At 51.1% G+C, this 23,207-nt stretch overlaps 1 protein-coding gene across 26 annotated transcripts in view; it reads left to right on the forward strand.

Moving 5' to 3' along the window:
- DLGAP4 (DLG associated protein 4) overlaps positions 1–23,207 on the forward strand; it is a 251,556-nt gene that overhangs the window by 132,747 nt on the left and 95,602 nt on the right. For all 26 annotated transcript variants that reach the window (XR_014832265.1, XR_014832270.1, XR_014832271.1 and 23 more), the window contains one exon: positions 22,070–23,155. Coding sequence is in view for 20 of the 26 variants with exons in the window: in XM_085003824.1 (XP_084859950.1) it covers positions 22,157–23,155 (999 nt within the window). In the remaining 6 variants the exon portion in view is untranslated. The remainder of the gene's footprint in view (positions 1–22,069; positions 23,156–23,207) is intronic.

Below are 23,207 nucleotides of genomic sequence, written 5' to 3' on the forward strand. Positions count from 1 at the left end.
ACGGATGAGTTGTGACCATTCAACTGAATGAGCAGGCCCAGGATGTCACGCACCAGCACAGTGGGAAGAGCACCCAGTCAGTGCATTTTGGGTCTAGGTTCCTGGCTGGAACTCTACCAATGAGAACAGTTTGGCAGAAAGGAATCGCCCCTCCCCCAGGATGTCTCTAGACCTGGGAAGATGTTTGGGATCCAAGTCTCAGCTCTGCCACTGACTAGCTGGGCCAGTTACTTTACTTCTCTGGGCTTAGCTTCCTTCTCTGAAAAATGAGGCATGATCTCGCCTCCCCTGCAGGACTGTTCAATGTCAAGTGTCTGGTGGATCGTAAGTGCCCAGCCATTGAAATAGTTGGTTATTATGCTGTCATCATCATTACATTAACTCATTTGCTCCTCCTAGTGACTCATGGTTACCGTTACCCCCAGAGTCCCTGAAGGCCACCAAGGTAGGCTGCAAGATGTTCCCCCAGAAGGGTACCAGACACCAGGCCACAGCTTATATGGCAAAGGGGGATTCTTAGTGGCAGGCTGACTGCAACTGGCGCGTCCCTCTTCTTCCCGCCCGGTCGCTCATAGATCACATCCTATAGCATCCATCTCCTCTTCCAGTGAGCTTTGTCTGAAAGCTTCTCCAGAGAGACAGTGTGTGAGGGGGTGGAGTGGGGTGAGAGAGGCAGAGGGGATGGGCATGCATAGATGGTGCTCTGTGTATGATGTGGGTCTCCCCATAAGACAGCTCTGCGTGCCTCTGCATGAGCACTGGCCTGGCTCGTAGGAGCTGTTTACAAATGTTGGTTGAATGAATGAGATATAAAAATGAGCACGCTGCCATCCCAGCTTGTGGGAGCCCCTGGTTCAGTGGGGACCCTGACAGCTCATTCCAGCACATGCAAGATGTCCTAGCAGCCTCTGCAAGGTGCAGAAGCTCCTGGAGGGAGAAACTGCTGATCAGGCTGCAGACCAGAGGGGCAGCGAGTGATCGGGTCAAGGAACACCTCTGCAGAAGGTGGTGTGTGAGCCAGGCCTTGCCCCAGACCCAGAGAAGGAGAAGGGCATTCAAAGCAGAGGGAACAGCACACACAATGGCCTGGAGGGAGCATGTCCTGGAAGGAGCAGGTGGTGGGGGTGGGGATACCACTGCAGAAGTGGGCGGGGGCAGGATTGCAAAGGGCCTTGAATGCCAGGCAGAGCGGGCAGCCAGGGAAGGGTCTTTGGCAAAGGAGGGTGTGATTGGAATCAGAAAGACATGTTTTTTTTGGTATTTAATTTTTCATTTTAATTTTTTTTAAGTTTTACTGTAGTTAATTTACAAGCATGTGATCATTTCTGCGGTACAACAAAGTGACTCAGTCACACATATACACATATCCATTCTCTCTCAGATTCTTTTCCCACATATATCATCACAGAATACTGGTGATGAATTCTCTGTGCTACACAGCAGGTCCCTGTTGGCCAATCATTCCATATACCTCAGTGTGTATATGTCAATCCCAAATCCCCAGTCCATCCCTCCCACCCACCCCCACCTGTCCCCTTTGGTAACCGTAAGTTTTTCAAAGTCTGTGAGTCTGTTTCTGTGTTGCAAATAAGTTCATTTGTATCCTTTTTTTTTTAGATTCCACATATAGGTGATATCATATCACCTATCTGACTGACTTTCACTATCTGACTGACTTCACTTAGTATGATAGTTTCTAGATCCATCCATTTTGCTGCATTAAAAAAGAATGCATTATTTCATTCTTTTTTATGGCTGAGTAATGTTCCATTGTATATATGTACTACATCTTCTTTATCCATTCCTCTGTTGGTGAACATTTAGGCTGCTTCCCTGTCTTGGCTATTGGAAATAGTGCTTCAGTGAACACTGGGATGCATGTATCTTTTCAAATTATGGTTTTGTCCAGAAAGATGCCCAGGAATGGGATGGCTGGATCATATAGTAGTTCTATTTTTAGTTTTTTGGGGGTCCCTCCATACTGTTTTCCATAGTGGTTGCACCATTGTACGTTCCCACCAACAGTGTAAGAGGGTTCCCTTTTCTCCACACCCTCTCCAGTATTTATTATTTGTAGACTCTTTCATGATGGTCCTTCTGGCTGGTGTAAGTTGGTACCTCTTAGTAGTTTTAATTTTCATTTCTCTAATAGTTAGTGATGTTGAGCATCTTTTCGTGTGTTTTTTGGCCATCCATAAAATATGTTGAGTTATTAAGAGCATGAACTCTGGACTTCGATAGCCTGGGTTCGAATCCCAGCCCTACTACCAACAGGCTCTGTGACCTTGGGCAACTTACTCTTCATCTGTAAAGTGGAGATACTGATAGTAGTTAACTGCTATATGGGGTTGTCAGAGGTTAAAATGAGTTAATGTATGTGCTGAAAGTGCTTATAACAGAGTCTGACACAGAGTGAGGCTGTTCGTGTTTGTTATTACAGGTATGGTACACACGTATGAGGGAGACACAGGCCATTCCTGAAAGACCACATGAGAAATTCCATGGGGGGTGGTCTGGGTGTGAGGGAGACTTCCTATTTTTTGACCACATCCTGGGCATGTGCTATTTTAACAAGAATGGCAGATGGGCCAGGGAGGCTGGAGAGGGCCGGGGAATGGTTGGACCAGAAGCAATGAGGGTCCAGTCATGCAAAGGATGCAGGGAGGGAGGCAGGGCTACATTAGGCTATCGGATGCTGCCACCCTGGAATGGCCTGATGATCTGTTAAATGTGGATGACAGGGAGACGATGGAGTGAGGGCAACCCCAGATTGGCACACCCATACTGGGACATCCACACCCAAGTGGATACCAGGCCGGGGCCTCTATGGAGCTGGGACCAGAAAACCATGCCAGGCTGGTCCCTGAGAGAAGGGCACAGGAGTGCTTCCTTGAAAATGACCAAAGCAAATTATTGGTGTCCACACGGAGGCTGGGGCTGCCAGCCTAGATCGTGAAGGTCACTGTTGGGAGCTGGAGCCACAGTGGGGAGCTCATCCTTTGTCCCACGTGTGCAGCCCCTCACTTTGGTGAGCAGTTGAGTGGAGGTAAAAGATTCACCACTGGAGTCACATTGGATGAGTCACCTTCATGCTGCAGGGCACAGACACCCTGCTTGTCTTGGTCCCTTGGATGGGGTGATGGGGCATCAATGGCGGGGGTGGCTCATCACAGGATGTTCGGAAACCACAGATGGCTCTTGACCCTGGAACACAGCTTTGTAATTACCAAGTCCTCTGCCTGAGCCCTCTTCCCATTGCTGGGAAAGGACGGGACATGGTTGAGTCCCCTTCACCGAGGGCGGTCAGTGAGTGGACAATTGGAATCTCAGACGGTGTGAGCTGTAGGGACCTTGAAGACTTCCTGTTGCAGCCAACCCCCATGCTGTGCAGTTGGAGAAACTGAAGCCCAGAGGCATCAGGGACCAGCCTGAGCTCACATTGTGGGTTAGGGGCCCATTCAGGAGCAGTCAGCAGGCACCAGCTCCATCTTGCCAGAGTGAGAGGCGGGGGACAGTGGAAAGCCTATGGGAGTCTGATAGACCCCAGTTCGAATCCCAGCTCTGCTTCTCACCAGACAAGTCCCTTACCTCTGAGCCTCAGTATCCTCATCTTTAGTCAGAATTGATGATATCTCAGTCTGAGAGCAGTGGGAAGCCCAGGACACGTCTTAAAGAGGCTGGTGATAAACAAGGTCCTGCTGTATATCACAGGGAACTAATCAAAATCTTGTAATAACCTATAACTCCTATGAAAAGAATGTGAAAAAGAATACACACATGCACATATAAATATAACTGATCACTTTGCTATACACTGGAAACTAATACAACATTGTAAATTAACGATACTTCAATACAAAAAAAATGTTGAAAGAGGCTGGTGCACAGTAGGCCCTCAGTGAGTGCAATTCCCCCTTAATATGCAGTCCTGTATGGTTGTGCATTTCTTCCTGTTTCATCCATCCATTCATTCTTTTATAAAAGTACCAGGCTTTTATTAAACACCTGCTGTCTACCAGGATCTGTGAGGTATATCAGACTCAGAAGCATTTTTGTCTTCAAGGAGCTTACAGGGTGTAGGAGAGAGATGTCCAGATTTGCTGGAAGGGTGACTAAAGCACCATGTGCCCTCTGAGGATCAGAGAAATACTCTCAGAGGAGATGGCATTCAGGCTGGGGCACTGGGATGAGCAGGAATTTCCTGGGCAATCAGGGGGAGGGAGGGCTCTCCAGGCAGAGGAAAGAGCAGGTGCAAAATCATGGCCATCTGAAACTCTCAGGTTCAGGGGGCCCCAAAGAGCCCTTTGTGTGTGGCTTCCAAGCAGGAGGCAGGAATCAGCACAGACAGCCTAGGAATCAGGCCAAGGGCCTTGGGTTTTGTCTTGGTTGGTGTTTTCCTGGAGATCCAGAGACAAGAACTGCAAGGAGATCTTTGAGGGATGATCCCTGAAAATCCTCACTGGGGAGTTGAGAAGGGAAAGAAAGGGGGTCAGTAGAGAATTGCTACCTAGTCAGGTACCGCTCTGGACAACAGGGGACCGTGGGAGACCGAGAAGAACACACAACTCAGAGTTGCCAGCACGGAATGGTTAAGGAGGCTAGGGGGTTTATCCTCCAGCTCTCCATCCATCACAGGTCGAAATCGACTTCTCCGGGGACCTCAGCTCCCATATTTCCTGATTGCCTTGTGCATGGGCTGTGCTTGCTCCTATAGACAGAGTCACAGTCTTTGCAGGAGGCAGCCTTTGGTAGGTGGAGGTGGGTTCCCAGGGGATGTGGGCAGGGCTCCCACAGCATCTGCTACAGCTTTCATCCTTCCATTGTCTTTTGGGGAAAAGGGACCAGCAAATACCAGTGTCAGGAAACACAGCCCCTTAGTGCCTCTTGCATAGCCCAGGCTCACCTTCCCACAGGCATCCAATACTGGGCTCTGTCTAGCTACCCTGGGCCAGGTCATGCCTGCTCAGAAGCCTCTGGGTGACTCCTAGGAACTGCAGTTTATTATTTTTAAATAAAATTTTGTAACGCAATGTATTTGCATGGATCAAAATTCTAAAGACTAAAGGCAGCATGATATCCTGGATTGAATCCTGAAACAGAGATGGGACATTAATGGAATTGGTAAACTCCAAATAAAGACTGGAGTTTTGGAGTTTCTGTCGTGGTGCAGTGGAAACAAATCCGACTAGGAACCATGAGGTTGCGGGTTCGATCCCTGATCATTCTATGGCTGTGGTGTAGGCCAGCAGTGTAGCTCCAATTTGACCCCTAGCCTGGGAACCTCCATATGCCATGGATGTGGCCCTAAAAAGCAAAAAAAAAAAAGATGGGCGTTTCATTACTAGAATGTACCTATGTTAATTTCTTAGTTTTGACAAATGTACTATTATTATGTAAAATGTTAGCATTAGGGGAAACTGGGTGAAGATTATATGGGGGCTCTCTGTATTCTCTTTGCAACCTGGAATAATCTAAAATTATTCCAAAATAAAAGGTTCATTTTTTTTTTAATTCTGAAAAAACATAGTGGAAAACTCCCCCTCCTACCCTTTCTTCCATCCACTTTGTTCCTAGTGTTTGGGGTACCCTTCCACAGATAGGCAAAGGTAATATTCTTTTGCCCTCTTTTCAGACAACTGGTACCCTTCTGTAGGAGAAGCTATGGGAGCCCTGCCCCTACCATTTCACCTCACTGTCTAGTTCACATCGACTGCTTCCTCCTGGAAATACCTGTGACTCTCCAGTTGAGGGATTTCTTTTAGCTTGCACAGTGAGGGCAGAAATGCTGGGAGTTGGTGCCCCCAGACAGCTCTCAGCTGGTGCAGAAGGCGGTAGAGAATAAACACCCCTGCCCCCTCGACCCTCAGAGAGACTCTGAGATGTTGGGTCTTCCCTGCCTCACGGAGTTTCCCTGTGGGCATGAGCTCAGATGCCCACGGCTCAGGAATATGTCCTTTATTGCCTTTCCTTGCTTCCCACTCCATCATTTGGGGGTTAATCTCCCAAATAGACTCAAATCCTTGTCTAGGTGTCTATGTCTGAGAAAACCCAAACTATAACAGCCCTCGGTGTTTTCACTTAATGGTACATTTCAGAGAGCTCTTCATGTTAGTACCTAGAGCTGCTTCATTCTTTTTCACAGCTGCATAGTATTCCATAGTATGCTAGATCGTAATTTGCTTATCTAGTCCCCTAATGGACATTTGGGTTGTCTTCAGGCTTTTGCTAGTACAATGTTTTGAGAAGACCCCTGTGCACCCCCATTTCCCATGTATAATGCAAGGTTGCTGGTTAATTCCTCAAGTGGAATTCCTGGTGGCAGTGGCCTTTGGGCCCCTGCTCTGTTTTGATGGCAGATGGCCTGTGGTCTAAATCTAGAATTCCCAGGGTTCACCAAGGCCCTCCATGATCTGGCTCCAGGTACCTACCTCCCCCCACCCTCACCACACGGACAACACGCTGTTTCCAACAACTGCCTCCATCTCTCACCTCTGACCATGATTTGTCTGTGCTTTTCCCTTCTATGAAATGTTCTTTCCTACACTTTCGTCTGTTGAAATCTTTCTTGTCCTCAGAGATCTGGCTGAAATGCCACCTCTTCCAGGGAGCCTTCTGGTGCCCCAGTGAGTACTAATCCTTCTTTTCACTGGGCTGCACATTCTGGCTTTGATGCTTCCTGGAATTTATTTCTATGCGTTATCTAATTGCCGTGTGTATTTCTGCCTCCTGCACTTGGCCACATGCTCTTCAAGGGCTGGAACTGTCTGAGTCACAGGGCAGGCTCCATAAATGTTGGAGGAATTGAATTAAATGTGCTGGCAATTGCTGCATTCTGACCATTTTGTTCTACTGTTTGCCAATATGACCTTCCAGGATGGTCCCTCAGTGGGGCCCAAAATGAAACGGGCTGACGCAGGTCACCTCTGGGGCCCACCTGCCCCACAGTCAGACCTCAGGATGGAGAACGGGCCATGTGTGCCCTGGATGACCTTGCCCTAGTCATCCTCTCCCAGGAGGGTTGTTGTGAGCAGACAGTTAGAGGTTGGGTACCCTGATCCAAGCTTGGGGCTCCGTGAGCTGGTGACAGGCAAGACATTGTTACCTGAACGCTGAGAGGTAGCTCAGAGAAGTGACTGGATGCACAGAATCTGGACCCAAACTGCTTATGTTCAAATCCCAGATCCATTATGTTCTACCCATGTGACCTTGGACAAGTCACTTCCTTCTGTGACCCCTATAAAGTGGGGCTAACAACAGTCTGCCCTTCATAGGATTTATTTGAGAATCCAATGAGACAGTTCATATAATGTGCTTATGTATATGTAGGAAGTGTGTGTGTATATACATACACAAAGCTTATTGATAAATAAGCTTCAGAAAGGTCTTGAAAGCGCTGCTGTAGAACACAGGGAACTATATCTAGTCACTTATGATGGAACATGATGGAGGATAATGTGAGAAAAAGAATGTATATATGTGTATGTTTGAGAATGTGTATATGTGTGTGTGTGAGACTGGGTCACTTTGCTGTACAGTAGAAATTGACAGAACACTGTAAACCAAATATAATGGAAAAAATAAAGATAATTTTTTTAAAAAGAAAGGTCTTGAAAGGCTTTGGAGGACTCCTGTAACAAGTACCTATCAGAAACTTTCCTGGACGCTCTGCAGGCACATTCTTGCTGAAGCTCATACCTACAAATGAATATATCAATATTTTAAATTGTGGTGGGATACACATAAAATTTACCATTTTAACCATTTAAAAGTGTGCAAGTACAGCCACCATGTTGTACAGCCATCACACTATTTCTTAGACTCTTTCATCATCTCCGAGGAAAATCTGGTACCCATTTAACAGTCCCTCCTCCCTCCCCCTTCCTCCCAGCCCTGGAAGTCTACTTTCTGTCTCTATTAATTTACCTATTCCGGATGTTTCATATAAATGGAATCATATACTGTGTGGGCTTTTGTGTCTGGCTCCTTTCACCTAGTGTAAAGTTTTCAAGGCTCACCCATACTGGAGCGTGTATCAGCATTCCATTCTTTTTATTACTGAATAATATTCCATTGTATGGCAAGTGAAGTATCTTATCCATACTTCTCAAGTGAAGAAACGAAGGCTTGGAGAGGCCAGCTGACCTGCATAAGGTCACTACACTGGGAAGAAGTGGAGCCAGATTCAAACTCAAGTCAGATGGCATCCAACACCTGTTCTATTTCTCCCTTAGCACCTCCAGGTGGATAAATGCTCTCCTATCCAACTAGTCCCACTTGGCCCCTCACAAGAGATAATCATCTTCATTTTCCAAATGAGAAAACTGAGGTGGGGAAGGTGACTTGCCTGAAACAGCCAGGTCTGAGGGTCTTGGGCCCTATAAGCACAAGCAGTGCTTTGACGTGGCAGCCAAGGGGGTTACTGAGGTCTCTCCAGATCCTGCTGGAACAAGAAGGGGAGAAGATGAGTCCTGCCTTTGCCCCTCCTTCGCCTTCCCCAGTCTTGGAGCTGTCCATGGTGCTGATGGCACCCGTTCTGCATCTGTGGCCAGCTGTCCCTCGCCATCCATCCCAGAGTGGTTTTTTGGCTTTGGTTCATCAGCAAAAAAAAAAAAAAAAAAAAAAAAAAAAAATCGCTTCTGTGACCGGCACCTCCGCCAAGTGTAGCCTGACTGCTGACTGTCCAGCCCGAGCAGCAGGGTGCTGGGGGCGCAGCAAGTGCAGAGTCAGGAGACCTGAGCCCTTCGCAGCCTCCACCTGCCATGTGGCCTTGGGAAAGTCCCAGCCCCTGCCTGAGCCCAGTCAGCAAAGTGTATCATGAGGAAGTTGGACAAGATATGACAGATTCAGTACTGAACACTCCAGTTAGTAGGCTTGGGAGGGGTTTCCATGGGGACTGCAGAGGGCGAGACCCCATCCCTGTCCCCCTCCAGTCCCATGTAAGCATCATGGGCAACACCCACATGCAGTGATCAAGTTCCAGGTAGTGCTGCCCTGTCTGTGCTGATGGAAATTCTCTCTCTGCTCTGTGCATGTGGTAGCCACTAGCCAAATGTGGTCATTGAGCAATGGAAACGTAGCTAGTGAGACTGAGAAACTAAACTTTCACTTTAATTTAATTGTTTACATTTAATTAAATGTCTAGAGCTGGTCCTGACAGTTGGGCTCTAGGGACACAAGGAAGGGTGAGGGCCACTCAGAAAGTACCCACAGCCCAGAACACACCCAGCCCTTGTTGGCTCATGACCTCCAGAGGGCACTGGCCCAGGAGTCCAGAGGCCTGAGTTCAAATCACAGTTGTCTCCAACACGCTGTGTGATCCAGGACAAATCCCTTTACCTCTCTAAGCCCCTATGTAGCTAAACAGGGCTGGTTTCCAGTCCTGTCTGCCTGTGGGTGGGTCCTATTGATAAGGATAGCAATGGTGAATATGTAGGACACTCGTTGTGCCCGATGCTGTGCCAAACCATCTGACTATATCAACTCATTTATCTCTCCCCATACCCCGCCGAGGACACTGGACTCAGGGAGGCTCAGCAACCAGCTCAGAATCACACAGTACCGAGATTCGAACTTGAGGAGGCTGCCTTCAGGCCCACATTCTCAGTCTCCGTATTGCACTGCCTGCAGGGGGAGGGCTGGACCGAATCCTCCCGAGGGCCAGCACAGGGAGTGGGTGGCTGGAGCAGGGCAGTGAGGCCTGGACTGTCAAGGGGTAGCCCCCCCGCTGAGACCTCGAGGTGGGGGCGCAGTTATGATCACGACCCTCTCTTCTTCCCAACTCAGGATTTTCCCAGGCGACGGAAGGTGACCCCGAGTTCCCTGGGACTGGGGGTGGGGGTGCTGGCTTGGGAGTTAGGGGCAGAAACTCAGATCGGACCTCATTTACTCCATCTCAGCCACACACACGCCTTCCTTTGCCTGTGTCCCCGTGTCCCATCTTGCATGGGGTCAGCATAGGATCCATCATTGAAACCATGATGCCTGTGAGGATGAAACAGGGACTGGCCATCAGGGATTCAGGAGAACAGTTAGAATCCGAGTAAACCACAGTGTGTGTCATCCCCATCACGCATAAACGTTCCCAAGGGTCAGCTCTGTGCAGGGTCCTGCTTCTGGCACAGAGGAACACTCAGAACTGTGATTCCTTAGGGTGGTAGCTCCCATCACTGGGGAACCCAGAGGAGGCCTTACCCCCCACCTGCAAGGTCCAGAAGACTTCTTGGAGGAAGAGGTGTTTCTTCTGAGCTTCAAGCATATTAAATAGGGAAGGAGCCTAGGGACAGAGGAAAGTTCTGGGGCATAGAAACACCAGACCAGCCTTTCTGGGACACAGACATGGAGAAGAAGCAAAAAAGCGGAATGGGTCAGCCCTGTAATCACCTCCCGTCTCTTCCATTGGGCATCTCCCGCTCTCTCCAGCTGCTCTCCCCCCCTGAGGCTCTGTCTGACCACCTCATTCATTTAGCAACTACTCATTGTACACCTGCTTTGTGATGATTCTGTCCTTGCTGGGGATACAGTTGAAAATGAAATAGGCAGGAGTTCCCATTTGGCTCAGCGGGTTCAGAACCTAACTAGTATCCATGAGAATGCAGATTCAATCCCTGGCCTCACTCAGTGGGTTTAGGATCCGGCATTGCCGTGAGATGTGGTGTTGCCAGGAGCTGTGGTGTAGGTTGCAGACATGGCTCGGATCTGTTGTTGCTGTGGCTGAGGTGTAGGCTGACAGCTGCAGCTCCAACCTGGGAACTTCCATATGCTGCAGGTGTGGCCCTAAAAAGAAAAAGAAAGAAAGAAAGAGACGTGGTCCCCCCACCCCCACTCTCAGAACCCATAGAGCCTGGAGAGACAGATATTAACCAAGTACACAAGGAACCGAGCAGGATAACTGGAAGCTGTGATAAGTGCTTTGAAGGAAATCAAGGAGCCGGTCGAGGGAGAGAAGAAGGTGGGAGGGAGGAACTGCCTTAGACACAGGGTTCAGGGAAGACCTCTGAGGAGGCGATGTTTGAGCAGAGATTTGAGTCAGCAGAAGCAGCCAGATATGTGAAGAATTGAAAGGGAAAGTGTTCAGTCAGAGGGAACAGCATGTGCAAAGGCCCTGTGGCAGGAAGGAGCCGGGGGTACTGGAGAAATGGTGAATGAGGGGCCAATGTGGCTGAGTCAGGATGAGGAGGATGGAGGTTTGCCTCAGGGTGAGAGGAGACCTTGAAGTGGTTTAAGGGAACTGGGTAAAGCGATTCGATTTTCTTTGGGTTTTTTTTTTTTTTTTCAAGGATGACTCTGTGATTCTGCCCCAATTGTCCCTTTGTTCTGAGAGTCTAGGTCTGTTTCCTTCTACCTTTTCTGTGTGTATCACACAAATAGGAGTTTGGATGTGCCTGTGACCTCTGAAGCCTTTGCTGAGGACAGGCAGTTTATTTATTTATTCTTATTTATTTATTTTTGTTTTCTAGGGCCACACCCAAGACATATGGAAGTTCCTAGGGCAGGGATCGAATAGGAGCTGCAGCTGCCAGCCTACGCCACAGCCACAGCAATGCTGGATCCAAATTGCATCTGTGACCTACACCACAGCTCATAGCAACACCAGATCCTTAACCCTCTGAGTGAAGCCAGGGATCGAACCTGCATCCTCATGGATACTAGTCAGGTTCAATGGTAACATTGAGCCACAACGGGAACTCCAAAGACAGGCAGTTTAAATGGGGCATGGTCTCAGGGAGTCTTGATAAACAGCTCTGTCCCCACAGAGCCCCTCAGCCCCAAATCTGTGCCCCTTACCTCAGAGGAGCTGCAGCACCCACATCCCAGGCCCTGTGTTCAGAGTTCACTGACAGGAAGGGCAGCACAGAAATTTGGCTTTGGAGTTCCCGTTGTGGCTCCGTGGTTAACAAACCCGACTAGGAACTATGAGGTTGCGGGTTCGATCCCTGGCCTCACTCAGTGGGTTAAGGATCTGGCGTTGCCGTGAGCTGTGGTATAGGTCGCAGACGTGGCTTGGTTCTGGTGTTGCTGTGGCTGTGGCTGTGGCTGGCAGCTGTAGCTCTGATTTGACCCCTAGCCTGGGAACCTCCATATGCTGCAGGTACAGCCCTAAAAAGACAAGAGACAAAAAAAAGAAAAGAAAAGAAATTTGGCTTTGAGCAGAGGAGGGGTCCAAATTGGGGACAGTGTTGACCACATGTCCTGAGCAGTCTGATCCAGAGGTATCTGCAGGAGCCATTGCCTGCTGTCTTGTTGACCAACAACCAGTTGATTGAATGTCATGCTTTTCAAACAGTTGCTGTGGACACAGACAGGCTGAAGACAATTTGGGCCTTGAATCCATCAGGATAACAGAGTTGTCATAGATGAAAAGGATCCTGGAACCTCAGCCTGGTAGGCAAGGCCATGGAATATGGGCTCAGGAGTCAGATTGATTTGTACCAAGTTCTGCCTCCTACCAGCTGTGGGGCCTAGAGTGGGTGACGTTAGCCTTTGAGCTTTTTTTTTTTTTTTTTTTTTTTTTTGTCTTTTTAGGGCTACACCTACCAGCATATGGAAGTTCCCAGGCTAGGGGTCAAATCAGAGCTACAGCTGCCGGCCTACACCACAGCTCACAGCAACACCAGATCCTTAACCTGCTGAGCGAGGCCAGGGATCATAGGGCAGCAGCCTTAGCTCCAATTCACCCCCTAACCTGGGAACCTCCGTATGTCACGGGTGTGGCCCTAAAAAAGACCAAAAAAAAAAAAAAAAAAAGTACCAGAATTTGGCAGTGGCTTAAAACAAGATATATTCTCACACAGTTTCTGTGAGTTAGGAACTCGGGAGCAGCTCAGTGGTTCAGGGTCTCTCGTGAGGTTGCAATCAGGTCAACAGCTAGGGCTGCAGTCATCTGAGGTCCTAACTGGGGCTGGAGGATCCACTTCCAAGGTGGCGCAGTCATTCCGCTGGTGAATGAGTGCCGGCTGTCAGCAGGCTGCCTCTGTTCCTCCCCACATGAACCTCTCCTCAGGGCTGCTTGAGTGTCCTCACCAGTGGCGGCCAACTTCCCCCAGGGCCAGTGATCCAAGAGAGCAAGACAGAAGCTGCAGCATCTATTCTGGCCTTCTGACCTACCTCAGGATCCTATTGGGTACATAGTCAACCCTGTTCATGTTGGGGTGGGTTGTACACAAGAACATGAGTACCGCAGGTGGGGATCGCTGTGGTGTATGTTGGAGGCTGGCCACCACAGTGGCCTTGTCATCTCACCAGGAAGAGCAGCAGTGAGGATTAAATGAGCTCACAAATGGGAAGTGCCTGGTATAGAGTTAAGTGCACAAAAAAGGATCTCTTTGATTAGCTTGAGCTGAAAACTCACCACCCTGTGGCTGCCTCACTGTCTTCACTGTTTCTGGGCATCCCTCAAGACCTTCTGCCACTCCTTCATGTAGCAAAATCTTGATGAGTGGCTCCTGATTTCAAGCCCTGTGCTGGGTGTGAGTGACACAGCAGGAACAAAGACAGATCCTGTCCCTACTATTCCAGGCTCCATTGGACATAAACCTGGGTGAGACCAAAAAGAGTGCTGGCAGGTAAGGGGCTGCTTCGGATGGTTGTCAGACGGAGGCAGCCTGTTTGCTGAGAGCTGAATGAAGTGGAACAGGCAGGTGGTTGGGGCTGGCAGAGCATTTCAGGCAGATACACCAGTAGGGGCGAAACCCCCAAGATGGGCATTAACAATCTGTATTCACGGCACCGAATGGAGGCCCCAGGGAGTAGGGGCAGGAAATGAGGTCGGGAAAGCAAGAAGGGAGAAGAGTAAGAAAACTGGCTTTGAGTCTAGGAGCCATGGGAGTTTAAATCATCTGAGCGAGGAGTTCCCAGATAGCACAGAGGGTTAGGAATCCAGCATTGTCACTGCTGTGGTGCAGGTTCAGTCCCTGGCCCAGGAACCTCTGCATGCTGCAGGTCCAACAGGAAAAAAAAAATCTAACAAAAAAAAAATCGTCTGGGTGAGATCTGATGGGGGCCAGTAGAGCCCCAAGCAGGACTGTGGAGGTGGGAGAGGTGGTGTGGATATCTTGAAGGTGGAGTTGTTTTTGAGGATTTTCTGATGAATGGGATGAGATGAGTGACAGAAAGAGGAGTCAAGGATGATTCCAAGGTTTCCGACCTGAGCAAGCAGGAGGATGGAGTCATCATTAGCTGAATTGGGGCAGACTGTCATAGGAATGGGTCAGGGTGGGTGGGAGAGCAGGCATTCGATTTTGGACCTGTCAGACGTCCAGAGCGAGATGTCAAGGAGGCAGGTAGAGAGATGAGGCTGGTGTCAGAGAGAGATTGGGCGGAAGATGTAAATTTAGGGGTTGTCAGATATAGGTGGTGTTTAAAGCCACGAGTCTGGCTGAGATCAGCGGGAGAGGGAGAAAAGCAAAGAGCACCCGGTCTCTCTAGCGTCTAGAGGTCAGAAGAGGGGCAGCCAGCAAGAGATAGAGCAGGTGTGGCAAGAGATGTGGGAGGAGCATGGGAGGGGTAGCCAGAAATGAAGTCACCGGGTAACACAGCCTGCCGCTCTACCTCCACCGGTGCCCCAGGCAGCACCAAGGTCCTGGGGGGCCCCATGGAGCCCATCCCTCCCCTCCTGCCCATCGTCCCTTCGGAGGCTTAAGGCAATGATCCCATCCTCAGGGATATCTGTGAACAGCCCCAGTGTGTTCAGCCACTCCACCCACATCATTTCTAGCCATTCATCACTCACCTCACTCTCCCCTGTCCCATGAGCTGTCTGTCTCTCTCTTCACAACAGGGCTCAGCACTGAACAGCACTGTCCTCTCCCTTCACGTAGACTCTCTGTCTCTGTTCATGCGACCTTAGACAAAACCAGCCTTTTGGGCAGCACCAAATTCAGAAGATAACAGAGAGGAAATAGTAAGGGATCTGGGTTGGATAAGGGAGGGGCTGTGCGGAAGGGAAATGGGATTTGGTCATTCCCTTTCAGGGGGTTTGGGGTTAGATCAGCAAGGGTCTTGATTGTCGTGCCAAGGCGTTTGGACTGAGAGGGAAGAGGATCCAGAGAAAGTGCCAGATGAGGGAAGCGGCTCAGGTGAGTTTTGCTTCAGGAAGGGCCCTGCTGGGTTCTGTTCTTGGCCTTGTCCGTGATCAGCTCTCCCGTGCTCACTGGCCACCTCTGGCTCCAGGAGCTGGAGTAGGGCAGGGAGGCCCCACTGCGTGCAGATGAGGGCAGCGGCTGCAGGCACAGAGGAACCGCAGAGCAGGGAGGGCTCCCAGGGAGGCAGCGGCTCTGCTGGTTCCTCCACATTTCCGTGAGGGCAATGAGGCTTATATTAATGAGAGGTAATTATGGGCACCCGGATAAGCCTAAGTATAGCTCAGAGACAAAGGCAACGCAGGCAGCCAGCTGCTTCCCCTTCAAGGCCGAGGCCTGCCTATTTTAAGACTTCCCCAAGGTAAGGCTCCTGCCCCGCTGGGTATTGGGTGACTGAAGGGTTGGCACCCAGTGTTCCAGGAATCCTGAGCAAGAGGGCTCAGAGGGAATCAATGTGGCCGGATGCCCAGACCACTCTCACCCAAACCCTCTGCCACCTAGAGGTGGAGCTTGAGAGGGACCAGCCCAAGGTGGAAACAAGGAAAGAGCAGAGTCGGGATTTGAATCCAGGTCCAGTTGCATGCACTTTCCACCGAGCAATGCAGCGTCCCACGCCGGGAGCCTTGGCCTCTCACCAAGAAGCACAGTGAGGTGAGATGACTGATAGTTATCAAGCACCTAGAGGTTTTCTATGGGACATCGCAATTAATCTTTATCATAACCTTGAAAAGTAAAGATTCTCGTACCCATATTTTAAAAGAGGAAACTAGGCTTAGGAGGCAAAAGCATCAAATGTCCCACGGTCAAGAGAGAAAGACGTAGAACCCAATGAAGCCCTGTCTTAGGATCAGATTCCGCTCCCCCCAAAAAAACCAGACTGAGGTTTGCATGGGAAATCTCTTGGGAACACCTATGGCAGGTGAGGGGCACAGGGTTGGGCAGAGGGAGGAGTTGAACGAAGATGCGGTTATAGCCTCTGCTAATCCCTGGGGAGCTCTGGAGCTGGGATGGCCCTTGAGGGTTGTTCTGAACCAAGTGAGGGAACCAGACCTGGGTGCTGCACATCATTTGGGTAATGGACACGGGCTGCCCCTGGGGAAGGAGCATCAGCTTGGGTGAGACATCTCCCTTTGGCTGAGAGCAAGTCTTATTAGGTACCCGACTGTGAACTCTCAGCAGCCAGTGCCCTTGGCAGCTGGAGACATGGGTGCCTCAATCCCGAAGGGGCGCTGAGGCTGGGGAAGCTGGCAGAAGCTGGATCACGCTGGGCATGCAGGACCTCCACTCTGCTGGGACCTCCTTACGCTGTCCCACCCTCCTCACCTGCCACTCCTTTGCTGGTGACACAGCCCCAACACGGTTCCCTTCCTTTGTAGCCCCTCTAGTTCAGGAGGCCCAGTGAGGCCCTCTTAACTCTTAAAGTGAAGAGTTCTGAGAACCAGGCTGGAGTGACCTTGCTGTGAGGCCTTAGGTTGTCCCTTCCCCAGGACGGCATTCTTTGTCTCACAGTTCCTTTAGCTCCAGCAGGCCACGTGGCTGGAGCCTAGGGTGAGAGGTCTGCAGAGAATAGTTTCCCAGTGGCCTGGAAAGTCAGGCTCTGAGTCAAGCAGTTGTCCCACAAGCCATGGGGAGTCACTGAGGGGGAAGAACACTATTGCTTTGGCATTTTAAAAATATCATACCAGCCGCAGTTTGGAAGCCGGATTGTGGGGGTCTTACAGTGGAGGCAGAGAGACCAGGGAGGAGGCTGCTACAGTCGTCCAGGTGTGGGGTGGAGTGACATAGGCAGAGGGTACAGAGAGGAGATGGCATCAGGAAACATAACTGAGGCAGAGTTGCTGTGGCTTGGTGGCTGTCATAGTTGGGGTTCCCCAGAAGCCTGCCCAAGACAAGGATTCAAGTGTAATTGCTTTATTGGGGAACAAGCAGCACAGTGTGGGAGGGGGGTGAAGGCAGGGAAAGAAGGCAGCCAATGAAGGGAGCACTATCAAGCCAGGGGCCACTGTGGGTAACTGGAACTCAGTCCCACTGGGGCCTGGAGAGCCCACTTCTCAGTTGTCCCACCCAAGGAGGGAAGAGCTGGGGTATTAATACACCAAATCCCCACCACTCAAGGGGCAGCTTCAAGGCACAGAGCGGCAGCTTCAAGGCACAGAGGGGAAGGAGTTGTTAATTCTCTGGCAGTTTTCTGCCAGCCACATGTGAGCAGAGCAGGCTCCAGCTGCTAGAGAAGCCCCGACCACAGACACACACACACACACAATCCAGCAAGGATGCAGGTGCTGACAGTTAAAAGTCAGCCTGTTGGGCACCACAATGATAAGGCCACAGGAGATAGGGTAGCACACCCACAGCCACTGCTGTAGTGACCAACTGGACACGAGGACAGTATCAGGCTCTTGTTGAAAGACACAGAAGTCCAACTCAGATTAAAGCAAAGTCTCACACCTGGGACCTCAGGTGAGATCTTGATGAAGGACTCCAGGCTGACGCTCAAAGACAGCAACCCGGACTTCCCATGTGGCTCACATCATAACTACTCGGCGCTGCTTCTACAGTGGCTGTGGCTTGACCCCTAGCCTGGGAACTTCCATATGCCGCAGGTGCGGCCACTTGTTTAAAAAAAAAAAAAGACAGCAACCCTAGTCGGAAGGAGGATGCCTCTTTCCCGAGAGTTCAGCCATAATCCCAGGACCGACTCTCATTGGCTAGCAAGGATCCCGTTTCCATCTCTGAGCCAATCAGTGCTTAGGGATGCAGAGCTCTGATTGGCCAGGCATGCATCACAAGTCTGCCTCTGGGATTCTAGCATAGGGCTGACTCCACCTAGACCACAGGCCCTGAGCCTGAATCATTTTCCAGGCACAATGGAAGCTGTTAGTAAGGGAAAGACAAGGTCAGGAAAGGGAAGAATTCAAGATGCCAAGGTGTCTACCTTGAGCCCCCACTGGATGTCACTGAAGTATTTTACTGATAGGGGGATATGGGCCTTCCCAGAGCCCTGGAATGCACTTAAGGTGAGGTGGAAGGACAGACAGGCGAGAAGTCAGAGACTATTTTAACAATGAGGATCCAGTCACAGGAAGAAAAACAGTTGGGAGGTCACTTGTGGTCATTAAAACTTCTAGCTGGTATCTAGAGGTCTTCCTGAGGCTGGCAGCCCCCACTCTGTCTCCTCTAATCCCAGAGGCACTTCCAAGACAGGGACCTGTCTAACTCCTTCCCCTGCAAGCTAAGCAAGCGGCCTCATCAAGGCCACCAGGACTCGGGGCAGGGTTTGTCCCCCAGGGTATGCAGAACACGTGCCAGCACTTCACAGTTCACTGAGCACTCCCCGCCCCCCTTCCTCCTTTTGGCCCCATTTCGCAGATGCACAACCTGGGACTTAGGGAAGTGGCCATCAGCCCAGGTTCCCATGGTCCTTCTGGGCTGGCTCTGGATTCCTGGGGTCGGAAATACCTGTGATGTGAAATTGAAGCCAGCTTCCCCCTGAGAGGGCTGGAGATGTGCCCTGGGCTAGGAGGACCGAGCAGAGCATGCACTTCTGGGGCAGGGCTCTGCGGCTGTCTTCTGCTCCTGGTAACCTGCCTGGTATTTCTGGGGAGTTGGGCCCCTGCCCAGCCGCCAGTGGGCTGTATTTTCAAACTCTTCCGTTTGCAGTATCATTGGCCTTACTTGAGTGGGCATCCAGGACATATTGATACACACGCAGTTCTCCGGCTGGAGAGCCAAGGAGGCTGGTCCCTGAGCCCAGGGACACTGCAGCCCTGAGGGGGCACAAGGAGGCCAAGAAAAGGCCAGGAGCAAGAGGGATGTGGGGGTGGTTTTACATTTGCCTGAAATTGTCTGAAAGAAGACATTTGCCAGAGGGAGCTGCTGCTGGCTGGAGCAGAGGGGGATACTTGATTGTCGGGGACGCTGGATGGAGTGGCTAAGGTCTGAATGACCTATTTCTTGGCTAGAACTTCTTCTCCTGGCCTCACTTTCCCCATCTGTAAAATGGAAATAATGATCCCCCACCTCGTATGGCTGCTGTAATGAAGCGAAAGATGTAAGTCAGCAGACGTCCTCTCTCACCTGGGGATAAAGGCTCTGACAAGTTGTCTGGTAGAAGCAGAGATGCTTCCGGTGGGGGGGAGCTGTTTAGCCCCAAGGGCCATCACTAAAGTGCTCTGGACTCCAGGGGTGGGGTCCATCAGGCTCCTGGAGGCAAGGAGAGGTTCCGGCAGAGAAGGGGGAGAGCTCATGCTGATGGACTGCTCGGAAGTCCTCAGGGCTCTGGAAAGCTTGGGACACTGTTGGTCATGAGAACAGCTAGGTCCAAGAAAGTAATTCTCAGATCCCCGAGGGCCTCGGCACCAGCAAGCTCAGGGTGACCGTTGCAAGGCAGCTGTGCAGAGGGATGGGAAGAGATGTGGATTCCAGCCCTGCCTCAGCTGGGGACCCACTGTGTGATCCTGGGGAGGTTCTTCCACTCTGAGGGCCTCAGTTCCCCCATCTATAACATGGGGGTTCACCTAGGCCAGCGTTTTTCATGCAGTGTCTGGTGGGGTCTGGGCTTTGCCTTAAGAGCTGCTCTAAGGGATGGGAGGGTGTCTAGGATGCCCAAACTTTCACACTTGGCGTCTTAGTTTCCTATTGCTACCTTAACAAATGACCACAAACTTAGTGGCTTAAAACAACGCAGGTTTATTATCTTACAGTTTCAGAAGTCAGAAGTCTGAATGCAGGGCTGCATTCTTTCTGGAGCTTCTAGTAGAGAATCTGACTCCTGTCTCTTCCGCTGGAGAGGAAGGCTGCCCGCATTCCTTGCTCATGACCCGCGTTCATCACTGCAACCTCTGCTTCCATCATCACATCTCCCTCTCTGACTCTGACCCTCACGTCCCCCTCTCACAAGGACCCGTGATTAGGCTGTGCCCCTCCAGATAATCCAGAATAATCTCCCCATTTCAAGATCCTTAACCAGGAGTTCTCACTGTGGCTCAGCAGTAATGAACCCAATTAGCATTCCTGAGAATGGGGGTTCAATCCCTGGCCCCGCTCAGTGGGTTAAGAATCTGGCCTTGCCATGAGCTGTGGTGTTGGTCACAGACACAGCTCGGATCTGGCGTGGCTGTGACTGTGGCATAGGCTGGAAGCTGCAGCTCAGATTTGACCCCTAGCCTGGGAACTTCCATGTGCCGTGGCCACAGCCCTAAAAAGGCAAAAGAATCCTTAGCCATGTCTACAAAGTCCCATTTAACATATCAAGTATTATAACCACAGGTTCTGAGGATTAGGACTGGGCGTCTTGAGGGCCCTCACTCTGCCTACAGTACCTGTCTACTCTGGCCCAGCAGCTCTGAGACATCCCCTGCCCCCAGTGCCCTTGGCCTCACTTGCTCTTTTCCAGCCACATTAATTTCTTGCAGATCCTCAACACACCAGGCACACAGGCCAGGCCATACCTTGAGCTTCCTCCAGGCAGAACTGGTGGGGTCCAGGACTAAGAAACCTACTGATCTTCCTTCTGCTCCATGGTACACATGGAAGACTGAGCCCCAGAAAGGAAAGGAACTTGTCTAAGTTTGAGACTGGCATTTCCAGGATGGTCCTAGAAGAAGATCCAACTAGTCCAACTGCCCCATTTTACTCAGTGGAGAAACTGAGCCACAGTGGTTCCACCCAAATGCTGTCCTCTCCTAAGGCTTTGCCCTGTCACCCAGTCCTGAGGATGTGCTTGTACTGTCAACTCGCTGAGAACCCTCTTCTAGATGGGGTGTCATCAGTTCATTCCAGTTGGAAATTATGGGCTGATGGGTTTGTTGGTCTGTCTGTTGTCCACAGCCCCCAGCCTCTAGCCCAGGGGTCACACTCAGTAGACTTTTGCTGAGAACAGAGCGGGTTTTTACAGAGGGTTTACATTTGATGTAAGGATTCTTCTGCTAAAATAGTTGGACAGAACTATCCTCAAATCTGGCTAAGAGGGGCCCTGGCCCCAGGCCCCACTCTTTAGAAAGGCTCTCTCAGGAGTTCCCACTGTGGCTCATTGAGTTAAGAACCCAACATAGTGTCTGTGAGGATGCTGGTTCGATCCCTGGCCTCGCTCAGTGGATTAAGGATCTGGCATTGCCATGAGCTGTGGTGTAGGTCACGGATGCAGCTCGGATCCTACATTGCTGTGGCTCTGGCATAGACCGGTGGCTACAGCTCTGATTGGACCCCTAGCCTGAGAACCTCCATATGCCATAGGTACAGGCCTTAAAAGACAACCAAAAAAAAAAAAAAAAAAAAAGAAGAAGAAGAAGAAGAAGAAGACTGACTTTGAACTCAGCTCTCCAGGTTATTTATTGTGAAAATATATTCATCAGGGTAGGAGAGTATAACGTATTTTGTTTAATAGTTTGCTAGCCTGAGATGTAGCTTTTATTTATATATATGGCATATGTGTCTCCATTTATACTTTTTTTTTGGCCACGCCTACAGCATGCAAAAGTTCCTGGGCCAGGGAGTGAACCTGCACCACAGCAGCGACCTGAGCCACAGCTGTGATGATGCCTTAATCCGCTAGGCCAAGAGGGAACTCCATCCATTTGTACTCCTAACCCCTGCTCCAGAATGTTAAGAGTGGGCCAGGAGTCTTCAGAAATCCTCCCAACCTTGGGAGTTCCTATTGTGGCTCAGTGGGTTAAAAACCCGACATAGTATCCTTGAGGATGCAGGTTTAATCCCTGGCCTCACTCAGTGGGTTATGGCTCTGGAGTTGCTGCAAGCTGCATAGATCACAAATGCAGCTCAGATTTGGCATTGCTGTGGCTGTGGCATAGACTGGCAGCTGCAGCTCTGATTCCACCCCTAGCCCTGGAACTTCCACATGCCGCAGGTGTGGCCCTAGAAAGAAAAAGAAAAAAAAATCCTCCCAACCTTGAGATCTGTGGGGGTCTGGCTGACTTTCCTGGCATCCTATCCTCTCCAAATCCAACTGATCCCTGTCTGTCTTCTCTCCCCAGGTTAGCTGCTGCCTGGGAGAGGTGGCCCGGGAGAGGTGACCCGGGCGCCCTGCTAGGGCAACGGCCCCTGCCCCAAGGGCCGGGATCATGAAAGGCCTCGGTGACAGCCGCCCCCGCCACCTCTCCGACAGCCTGGACCCACCCCACGAGCCCCTGTTTGCAGGGCCTGACCGCAACCCCTACCTGCTGTCGCCCACGGAGGCCTTTGCCCGCGAGGCTCGCTTCCCTGGGCAGAATGCTCTGCCGGGGGATGGTCTCTTCCCGCTCAACAATCAGCTGCCACCTCCAAGCAGCACCTTCCCCCGCATCCACTACAACTCCCACTTTGAGGTGCCAGAGGAAAGCCCCTTCCCCAGCCATGCTCAGGCCACCAAGATCAACCGGCTGCCAGCCAACCTCCTGGACCAATTTGAGAAGCAGCTGCCCATCCACCGTGATGGCTTCAGCACGCTCCAGTTTCCCCGCGGGGAGGCCAAGGCCCGCGGCGAGAGTCCTGGACGAATCCGCCATCTGGTCCACTCAGTCCAGCGGCTCTTCTTCACCAAGGCACCCTCCCTGGAGGGCACAGCAGGCAAGGTCGGCGGCAACGGCGGCAAGAAAGGTGGCATGGAGGACGGCAAGGGTCGGAGGGCCAAGAGCAAGGAGCGGGCCAAGGCTGGAGAGCCCAAACGGCGCAGCCGCTCCAACATCTCCGGCTGGTGGAGCTCCGATGACAACTTGGATGGTGAGGGGGGTGCCTTCCGCAGCAGCGGCCCAGCATCTGGACTGATGACACTTGGCCGCCAGGCGGAGCGCAGCCAGCCACGCTACTTCATGCACGCCTACAACACCATCAGTGGGCACATGCTCAAAGCCGCCAAGAACAACACCGCTGAGCTGACCGCCCCGCCACCCCCGCCCGCACCGCCAGCCACCTGCCCCAGCCTTGGCGGGGGCACCGACACCAACTATGTCAAGCGGGGCTCCTGGTCCACTCTGACCCTCAGCCATGCCCATGAGGTCTGCCAGAAGACCTCAGCCACCTTGGATAAGAGCCTGCTAAAGTCCAAATCCTGCCACCAAGGTCTAGCCTACCATTACTTGCAGGTGGGTCCCTGCCAGGATCAGGGTAGGGTGAGAGGTTGTGGGGAAGGCACTC

This window comes from Sus scrofa, chromosome 17, assembly GCF_054392235.1.
Source record: "Sus scrofa isolate SSC_HxYL_T2T_F1_AM1 chromosome 17, Sscrofa_HxYL_maternal_Yorkshire_Landrace_v2.0, whole genome shotgun sequence".
In the NCBI taxonomy this organism is placed as follows: domain Eukaryota; kingdom Metazoa; phylum Chordata; class Mammalia; order Artiodactyla; family Suidae; genus Sus; species Sus scrofa.